Here is a 10,156-nt window from a genome sequence, read left to right on the forward strand (position 1 = left end):
AAGCGTGCAGGGTGTTCATTTCGAAGAGGGAAGGAAATGTCCTCCAAACAAAGCTTGTTTTTTAATTTTGAAAATCTCAATGATTGGAGTAATAGAGGTAAAAGTGTGTTTTATTATTACTAAATTAGCTTTTTAAAACTAAATACATGAGAAACAAGATGCTGTTGACTCACAAAGCTGAAAAAAGAACAATCAACAAGATTCTTTCGTGTTTTTATTATTGTTGAAGCAGCTGTCAGCGTTAGATTGTCTAATTTTGTCTCCATTTACACACACACACACACACACACACACAGACCTATTATTAGTGTCAGGACAGCAGATGTTTGCTCCAGCTGTTGGGAGTCTTTAGCCTCCATCTGCAGGTTTAAAGGGTAAACATGTCAGTGTGGCGCCATCTGGTGGCTGAACTCAGCACTAACACCCAAATACAATTAGTGGACTTCCATGTCAAGTTTAAATATATTTTTATATTAGTTGCATTTGTTTCTAGAGCTGCACAAATGTTCAAAGCAAATAAAACATCAGAAAACATTTCCTTTCACCATTATTTTAGAAGACAGTATCATTAAAGGAGATTTTTAATAATAAATAGGCACTTTTCTCCCAGGTTTACTCAGAAAAATGAGGGATAATGAAGTAACAACTGTGGATAATTTGTAAATAAGGTTGCTGGGGTTCTCAGAAAGTCTCCACAAGCGCACGGGTTGTTAAATTAAACGAAACAAACCCTAATTTTCCTCCCGCTGATTGGAAACACCTGCCTCAGGTGCGTACGCAGCGCTGCTCCGACTTTACGCTGTTTACGTAACTTACGCACGATCTTTAGAGGTTAGCAGTTAGCACGATTCGTTAGCTTCAGCCGCCGTAAAACACCAACTACGACTTTAACGAACTAAATATAAACGTGTATATTTTCTTAAAACCGACCCAAACAAAGTTAAATACCCGTGTTTTTCTGTTAATTTTAGAATTGTTTGGATAGAAGGTACATACGTGTGTTTTGCTGGTAATTTTAGAATTATTTGGTTAGCTTTAGCTAAATGTTAAAAAAAAGTTTGCTAATTTTGCGCAGCAGCCATTTTATGCTCCGACACGCAGAGAAACAACTTTTAACTATTTTCTCCTAAAAAGTGGATTTACACAAAGAAGCAAAAGGAAAGGAAACAACCTGGTAAGTAAAATATGCTTTGAAGTTGTAAAATGCTTTAATTTATGTCCATATTTAACGAGGCTACAAAGTTTTAATCAGTTGCTGTATTGAATCGTGTATCTATAATTTAACTTGACAAAGAAAATCGGCTTTAAATTTGATTTTTATTCACTTTATTACCCGCAGAGTCACAAAGACAATTTAATTAGTTCCCATTTCAAGAGAAAAATGCCTGTTTAAAAGCAAAGTTTTACCTATTAAGTTATATTTTTTGGACCAATTAAGTTATCAGTAAATTTAGCTGGTCCTGGATCAGGTTTTAACTGCTTTAAACTGTCCTGTAAGCCTTAAATTCAACACTTAGCTGCTCTTTGGCAATGCTGGCGCAAAAATATGTCATTTGTGTCGTTCATTCTTAAAGGATCTGCTGTGTGGCTCATCCCTTGAGTTATAGGAGCTTCAGAAAGTCTCAAAACTCTTTAAATAAATTTGCCTTTGTTGAAGTGAAATAATGCGCCTCAAACAGAATAATAAAGACATATTTGACGGCATTTATTATGACCAGTTAAGTTAAGTTTTCATCTAATGTTGAGAATTTGGTTAAACCTCGATAACAGCCCTCAGATTATGTGTTGAGGATTACTCTCAGCTACTACCACGCCAAATTTTAGCTTGAAATGTAGCCATTTTTGTAGTTCAGGAGGCTGTGGTGGCCTTCTTGAATCGTGTTAATGAGTTGCAGACGTACATCTAAAGACTTTGCAAGCTTCGTTTACGTTTGTCCAGTGGTTCCTAAGATATTTTGCTAACAGACAAGCTCATAGCAGCTGCGTCAAGCTTCATTCAACTTTTTGTATTCCTGTTTATCCTTCATGTTGCCGTACGTACAACAAATAATTCTGAAGGCAGCCTTAAAGATTTTATCTTTTATTCTGTTTTGATTAAAACTCCGTTAACGATACTGTTTTCTAATCATGGCTCCTGAACCCAAACTGCAGCTCGTTTTTCTTTGGCAGTCAGCACGCTGTGAAGTCTTTGTGAGTTTTTCCTGTAAAAGCCTTCAACGCAACACTTTGACGCTGAAAATAAAACCAACGCAGCCACTTTGCTGCTTAAGATCCCAAAATAAAAATAAAAAAAACACTTTTTAGCTGCTGTTTGAATTGCACTTGCAGGATAGATCTGTGCGTTAATCGCAGAAGCACCGCGTGGTTTTTGCTGAAGGCAACGAGAACACTTGGAACCAGGCGACGGCGGCCTTGAAACGCAGCTAGGACTCTTCAGTTTGCAGCTTCTGGGAAAAGAAAAGGAGGAAATGTTTTCAGAGGGATGGAGGAGGTGGTGAGAACGTGTAGGAGGGTGAGAGTCGGGTTAACCTGCTGTCTCAGAGCCTGCATGGACGTGTACTCGATGTGCTCCCTCTTCTTTCTGATCCAGCCGGGTTCATCTGGGATCAGAGCCGCCAGAATCACCTTGACTAATATCAGCAGGTGCTGCGAACGCACAGAGAAGCGGTCAGAGCGAAGGCGGCTCGGGAGAGGAGCGGTCGCGTCGCTCGCAGCGTCCCCTTACCTCCACGATAACGGCCCCCAGCAGCAGGTTGGCGCTGCTCAGCTCGCCCTCCTGGCACCTCTTCTGTAACCGCGGCGACAGCACCAGCAGCCAGCAGTTGGACACGACGGAGACGAAACTCAGGACCTCGAAGGCGATCTAAAACACAAGGACGCCGACGTTACCAGAGCGGGCGGAGGTGTGCGCTTCCTGTCCGCGCTCGCTGCTGACCTGCCACACGCCCAGGTTGGCCACGGGGGGGTAGCAGGGTTTGCGGAAGAGCCTGCAGATCTTGTAGGCGTCCGATCGGATCTCCGTCAGGTTGTTGAGAAGCAGCAGAACGGCGGTGAGGGGGAACACGCAGGAGAAGAGGCTCAGATACCCAAACTGCACCAGGAGCTCGATGTACTCTGCAAACAGGCCCTGTGACGGAACCGCACAGCTTCACTCGTTTCGATTCGAACCCGGTTCTGATGAGCGTTCTGCTGATTTACTCACAGGAAAAGCAGGCAGCGTGCTCTGGTTCCTGAACTTGTCCTCTTCTGGGTCGTCCGCGGTCTCTGTCCTGTGGGGGGCGCTGATGAACCGGTCCACCAGGAAAGGTATGACCACCTCGGTCACCTGGTTGACCAGCTGAGTCACGATCAGCAGCGAGGCGAGACGCTTTAAACGCACAGAAGGGAAAAATATAAAAATCTGATCCTGGATCCACTCAGGGTTGGTTTAAAACGCTTCACAAAACAGCAAAACGAGGAAAAACATCCTTAAATAAGTAAAACAAAATGCTTAAAAATGTTCGGAAAACTCCAAACATTCAGCTGAAAGAATTCAGCATTTAAAAAAGAAAAATTAGTTATCGGCAGCTGAAGTTTAAAGATTTAAAAGGTTTTCTTACTAAAGGCGATTTATTTATTTTTTTCTGATAGATTTGCTTTAATAAATAATCTGAGGGACAAATCTTATTTACAACAATCTGCACATTTTAAACATCAAATAGTTTGAAGTTGATGTAAAAACACAACTTTTTCTGGAGTTCAGAAGCAGAACTGGAGATCTTACCTTACGGAGCAGCGGCACGTCCTGCTTGAAGAAGGCGATGTGGAAGAGAACCGCGAAGCAGTTGAAGAACGTGAACTGAGGACATGAAGAAGAGTCGAGTCAGAGAGTCGGGTCGGGTTGACAATGAGCGAATGGACTGAAAGGAGAACAGAAGGAACTCACCACCAGAACTTTTCCGGTCAAATGGTTCTCGTACGCCGACTCCTCTCTGTGGTTCTCTGAGGGCAAATAAGAACAGACTTGGTTCCCAAATCTAGTGTTCTATGTTAATCTACGAATCAGCGCAAATAATTACAGAAATTAGGATTTTCTGCTAAAATGCAGCGTGAAAGCTGAGCGCTGAAGAAGCTGAAACTCAAAGCTAAAGAATCAGAACAGCAGCTAAAAGGAGCTGAAGAATGGTGGCTAAAAGATGAGATAAAGTTTGTCTCTTGTAGATTTCACAACATGCACACAAAAAACACATAAAGAGCAAAAGCAAAAGGCTTGGTAAAAGTAGCAAAAGGTTAGCTATAAGTAGCAGAACAGTAGCTAAAAACTAAAAGTAGCTTTAGAAGACCAGCCAGTTTACTGAAAGAACTGAAGATCTGAGTTTTTCTATGGGAGGAAAATTACAAATAAAGTTAAAAATCAGAAGTCACAGCAGCCGCCTCCTGATGGAGCTGAACAGCTAAAACGGTACGAAGCATGACTCGGCGCTCCTGAGTCATGCTCCGCCCCTCCGCCCCGCTCACCGTATTCAGTCAGAGTCTGAGCGACCGTCCTGTAAACGGTGGCGAGCATGTTTGTGTAGACGATGTGCAGCACCGACGGCACGTAGAGCAGAGTCTGAGACAGCAGGGAGTCCCAGTCTTTGTGCAGCTGCTGGACCCGGGCCTCGCCCCAGTAGAAGCAGGTCATCCCCAGAACCACCAGCCCTGCAGGGGCGACAGCTTCCATCAGCACCTGCGGCGCCTCAGCCGATGTTTCACAGCTGGCTGCACGGCCTCACCTAAAAACAGCCCCACCACCGGGACCGACACCAGCGCCATCCGCAGGTCCCTCTGCCACTCGGGGAACAGCGGCTCCACGCGACCCGTCACCGGGTTCACCCCGAGGTCGCCGTGGAAGCCGGGCCGCGGCTCTGCGAAGCGCTCAGCCAGGGTCAGGGTCCCCCAGCGGTACGAGAGCGAGGCGCTCCGGCGTTTCCACATCTCCATGACCACGGTGGACCAGAGCATGCTGAACACCGCCTGGACCATGTGACCGCTGATCACCAGGCCCGGGTCGTCCTGGTCGTCTGCGGCCTGAGAGCCTGAGACCGACTCCAGCATCTCCCTCTGAACCTCACCTGAGACACGCAGAAAGATCTGTAGGTAAACGCTGCCATTTGTTGTTCAGCTCCTAACTGGAATGGTTATTTTGGCACATTAGAGCCACCGGCGACATCGCTAAAAGCTGATGAAGATAAATCCACACACCTACCTGAGAAGTAGGCGATGGATAAGCCCAGAACGGCCGGAGGGAGCAGAGACCAGGTGTAGAAGTCGAGGAAGCTGAAGTAGAACGCCACAGAGCTCCCAAAGTACTCGTTGACTTTGTCTGGATGGATTAAGACGGAGAGGTGTTTGGTGTTAGAGGCCGCAGGTCGGCTGCTCGCGGAGCTTTACCGGTGCTGCGACTCCACCCACCCAGCGGCTGAACCAGCTGATTGCCAGCGTACCAGGCTTCGCTGAGCTCCTTCAGTTTCTTTGGCTCATGGAGCGGGAACGTGTCGACGATCAGACCGAACGAGCCCAGCTTCTGCCCTGCAACGACATGCAGCGGCGCCAGGATATACACCGTTACCAAACTGAGACGGAGGACAGCTTTTAATTAAGCAGTGGAAACTAGCCCCAAGCTGCAGTTTTAACGAGCTCGACTGTAAGAGGTTCTTGATCCTCGACCCTTTTTGACCACCTTGACCCCCCAGGTGTTGTACTGATGGTTTAACTGGTTTAACTAGTTTAACTTGAGCCGATAAGTTGGTTGTTTCTGTCAACATCTGAGTTCTTTTTCTTGGTTCTGGTGCTGTTTAGAGAACCACATCGCAGGCAGATGTTCGGATCAGTTTTTGCTCATTTTCCCTTCAACTTCATATCCTAATATTAATAAATGATGCTTTAAACGAGATAAATTCAGAACGGGACATACAGTACTGTGCAAAAGTCTTCAGTCGTCCCTCAATGATTTGTATTTTGCTTCCAAGGTTTTAATCAACAATTAAGGCTTTTAGAAGTCTTAAAAGTATATATTTTTTTTGCATTTGGCTGCTATTTTTACTCTCTTTTATTGCAGTTTCTGACCTTTTTGTGTCACGTTACTTAATTTTGCATCATTCAGGCCTTGAAAGGCTTTTAAACTAAAGGGATGAACCAGTGTTGTTTTGACACAAAGCTTAGCAAAGAACCAATTTATATAAAAACTTTTATCATCGTCAGCTTGTCACAAAGGCCCAGTTTGTTCCCAGTTCTTAAACAAATACCAACAATAACAGAGTTTGACACATAAAATAACATTTTAGTATCAGGAAGTGGATTCCCAAAGAGCTTTTAGCAGCAAACAGTAGATGATCAACTGAAATATTTCTTTTTCTTAAACATAGTTTGTTTTCCTCCACTTTCCTCGCTTCTTAAGCCGACGCTGCAAGGACCAAAAACGAGTGAAAAAGCAGCTGAAATAAAAAAAAATTAACTTTAAAAGACATTCAGAAAGTTTGGGGAATTACTGATCAAAACCACTTGAAATATTACAAAAAAAACTTTGTGTCCTTGGTGGTAAAATACTAAAAGAAAGGATGATTTAATAATATTGTAAATGTTTAAAGATAATTATTGTTTCTCAGCTGAAGGCAGGAAGGTTCAGTTAGGAGACACAGATTGCAGCTTCATGAATTATTGTTTTATTGTTGCGGTGAACGCGACCGTCCTGTTTCTGTGCTGACAGAACGTGCGTGAACTCACAGATGTTGTCTCGGTTCTGCAGTATGCAGCTGTCGGGCAGACCCGGTATCCTCAGGTCCCTCTGGGCCCGCAGACCGTCCAGCTCGTACTTCACCATGTACTGCCGCTCGGCCGTGGTCAGGAACGCCTCCATGTTGTCTGCGGCGCACAGACGGAACCGAAACCAAACTTTAGAATTCAACAACCTAATTCAGACAGTCTAATTCTACTCTGTGATCAATGAGCTCATCTTGGGCAGATTATTCGACCGGGCCGCCTCCAGAACTGGGTTGGTACCTCTGACGCAGCCTTAGGCCCGGTCCACACAGGAATGCTGTCTTTCTAAAACATTTTAGGTTAGGTTAGGCAGGACCGTGAGCTTTGTTGTCTTGTCCACACGAAGACGCAACAGTTTTAAGAGTTTTATGGACTTTTTCACTCTGGAACCAAGTTTTAGTCGTCCTGAAACAGCTTCCGTGTGCAAACAGTAAAAATAAAGATCCCCATGTGAACGGGGCCTCAAACTGGTTTAAGTCCTGATCATTTAGGGCTGATTACTGTCCCGTGGAGTACCGCAGGAGTCTATCCTCGGTCCTCCTGTTATCCACCATATTTATGTTACCCCGTGACTCAGATTTCCATTTTATGCAGCTGTATCTTTTATAGGACGCAGCAGCTTATGTGTCCTCAACCTTAACTTTCTGAATGACCCAAAACTTAATAATAAAAAAACTGAGGTGGCTATTTTTGTCCTGACTCTCTTAAATCGTTTGCTTCAAACCATCCAGGCTCCCTGTCGAAACATTTTACACAAGTCTGTCAGGATCTTGGTGTTATCGTCACAGATAACCTCATGTAAATTAAATTGAGTTCAGGTTTTTGTTTTTGCATCTCAGGAGCCTGAGGGAGAGTCGTAAAATGTTATCCAGGGACGATCTTGAGATGGACGTTCATGCTTATGTTTCGTGCTGCTTGGACTATTATAGAAGTGTCCAGTCCTGGTCCTGCTCCTGGTCCTGGAGGGCCACCATCCTGCAGGTTTCAGATGTTTCTCTGCTCCTCAGGTTCTGCAGAAACCCGTTAATCACTCAGACATTCAGGTCAGGTGAGTCAGAGCAGAGAAACACTTGAAACCTGCAGGATGGTGGCCCTCCAGGACCAGGACTGGACCCCCCTGGACTATCGCTCCTGTTTCCTGTCTCAGCTTCTTCAGATTCGTTTACAGGACTGTGATGATGGCCTTCAAAGCCCGAGCAGGTCTCGCTCTTAAATAAACTGTTACTGATCTTTTTTAAGGTTGGAATAACCTCCCTGACAAGATCCTCCTGACCGATTTTAAATTAACTTTAGACACATTTGTATAAAAGAGCCATCACTAATCTGACTTCTCTTTATTTTACACTGTCTTTAATGTCTTATTTCACCTTAATATGGTTTTTTTTCTGGTCTTTATTTTATCTCCTTGGTTTCGTAGCCTTTTTATGAGTTAGTTGTCTTAACTTACATAAACATTCCTCTGAAATTAGTCAAATATAAGGAGTGAAAATGGAGCTAAAGGTCTGATCGAGGCTGCTTTAAAAAGATTACAAGAGAGTGTAGCTCCTTAAAGGAAAATGCGGAGAAACGAGAGACGATTTTAAGCTTTTATGTCAGAAAGTAAAGCCTGCTAACTCTTCTACAAGGCAGTGATGCCTTTAAATGGAAATAAAGATGGCCGCAGCTCTGTGCTACATTTACATTATTTAGCAATAAAGTAAAATTAGGTTTACAATGATCCTCTAGAATAATCATAAAACACTGATGAGCTGCAGTTACAGTTCAGAGGACGGGAAACGGTGTCGTAAAGGTGACGTTACAGGTGACGTTACAGGTGACGTTACAGGTTTTATTTATGTCTAATAGTGACAGTTTTTATCGTTCAGACGCCATCAGCGCCCCCGGCCCTACCTGAATCCTTAAAGTTGTCTCTGTCGCTGTAGGAGAAGGCCTCCATGTTGCCGTTGTGGTAACTCTTACAAAGACCCAGCTCCTCCGTGGCCCGCAGTAAGGTGCAGCGAGGCGCCGACACCACGATGATGTTACCGCTGGCGTCCTCGCCCGGGTGGGCCAATAACCCAGCGCCTGGAGCGGGACGGGCAGGTGAGCGTGTGAACGTACTGCACTTACAGAGGCACGCCATGTTTAACCGTTCGCACACCAAAACGTTCAGCTCAGCTAAAAACTTTATTTACAAAACTTTTCTCCACAGAAACCTTCAAAACCTTTCTCTGAAATCTGCAACATACTTTTATTTATTCTCCTACGCTCTTTTTGAGCTGCTGTTTTGCTAAGTTTAGCTTCTTGCAGCTACTGTTTTGTTTCAGCAAGTAGCCAAAAGCTAGATAGAAGCTAAAAGTAGCCTAAGACAGAAATGGAGCCAGCAGCTGCAGCTGATTGAAGGAGAACCATGTTTTAAAGGAACCAAAGGGATCTCCGTGTGTTTGTAAATAAAGTTAAATATTTTAATTATAAAAGTAGAACAGCTATCTCCTGAACGAGCCGAACTTTTTGATGTGAGAACGGCTAAAATAGTCTGCAGACATGGTTTGATTTATCGACTTATTTGATGGAAATGCAGTTAAATGTTTTATCGATGATTCTGGAAACTTCTGGATTGAGTCGGACTCGAACAGGAGTCCTCACCTCCGTCCTTCTGAGGCGCTCCGATCAGCTTCATGAGCCACCGCTTCGTCTCTGGGCCCACCTTCGGCCCGAGCTTCACCAGAACCAGCGGCTCGACCCGTTCTGAGGCGCAGCAGGGGCAGCTGACTTTGGTCCAGCCCGGTCCGGAGGCGGCGGAGGCGGCGGCGGCGCTCAGCTTGCTCTGAGCCTTCCCTCCCGCCGCTTCACCGCCCTGCTGCTGCTGCTGCGCACCTTCATCATCACCTGCCCTCTTCATCCTGAGTCTGAGGAGGGAAAACAAGTTAACGACATCCAGGAATGCTTATCGCCCGCCGCCGTTGATGCCAGTTTTAGGGTAAGATCATCTCACAGTTTGATGAGAAAAGAAAAAGACCTCGTTAGTAACAGAACGCAGGCTGCAGGGAGACGTGTCGAGGATGACCCTCAGCTACTACCACCCCACACGGGAGCTCAGTATCTGCAGACTTTACTGCTCGGGTCGACTAACTGCGCCACCCCGAAAGTTAATTAGTTGTAGATGTTCGACCACAGATCGCTTCCTGAAAGTAGTGCTGGGCGATATAACGATCCATATCGTGGGGACGATAGAAAAGTGTCTATATATTTTCTTCTGTCGTTTCTATCATAATTGTATCAATGATTCATGTAAATATTTCATAACGTAGGCTACGACGAATGTATTAGTGTTGTCACTTTGCATACATTCAGTTTATAGAAGTGATAAATAAGAAGAAAAAATAACTATTTTGTG

The 10,156-nt window shown here is 44.7% G+C and overlaps 1 protein-coding gene across 1 annotated transcript in view; it reads right to left on the reverse strand.

Annotated features, from left to right (window-relative positions):
- Window positions 1-204: 204 nt before the first annotated feature.
- Window positions 205-10,156, reverse strand: part of ano10b (anoctamin 10b) — an 11,574-nt gene continuing 1,622 nt past the window's right edge. Inside the window, exons 2-15 of the mRNA XM_017434672.3 lie at window positions 9,406-9,668; window positions 8,671-8,844; window positions 6,745-6,882; window positions 5,434-5,550; window positions 5,228-5,344; window positions 4,755-5,093; window positions 4,498-4,680; window positions 3,926-3,981; window positions 3,764-3,838; window positions 3,203-3,367; window positions 2,936-3,127; window positions 2,726-2,863; window positions 2,530-2,646; window positions 205-2,447 (exon numbers count right to left, since the gene is read on the reverse strand). Coding sequence (XP_017290161.1) covers window positions 2,424-2,447; window positions 2,530-2,646; window positions 2,726-2,863; window positions 2,936-3,127; window positions 3,203-3,367; window positions 3,764-3,838; window positions 3,926-3,981; window positions 4,498-4,680; window positions 4,755-5,093; window positions 5,228-5,344; window positions 5,434-5,550; window positions 6,745-6,882; window positions 8,671-8,844; window positions 9,406-9,661 — 2,091 coding nt within the window. The 5' untranslated portion in view covers window positions 9,662-9,668 and the 3' untranslated portion in view covers window positions 205-2,423. The remainder of the gene's footprint in view (window positions 2,448-2,529; window positions 2,647-2,725; window positions 2,864-2,935; window positions 3,128-3,202; window positions 3,368-3,763; window positions 3,839-3,925; window positions 3,982-4,497; window positions 4,681-4,754; window positions 5,094-5,227; window positions 5,345-5,433; window positions 5,551-6,744; window positions 6,883-8,670; window positions 8,845-9,405; window positions 9,669-10,156) is intronic.

Source organism: Kryptolebias marmoratus, linkage group LG11 (assembly GCF_001649575.2).
Source record: "Kryptolebias marmoratus isolate JLee-2015 linkage group LG11, ASM164957v2, whole genome shotgun sequence".
NCBI lineage: Eukaryota > Metazoa > Chordata > Actinopteri > Cyprinodontiformes > Rivulidae > Kryptolebias > Kryptolebias marmoratus.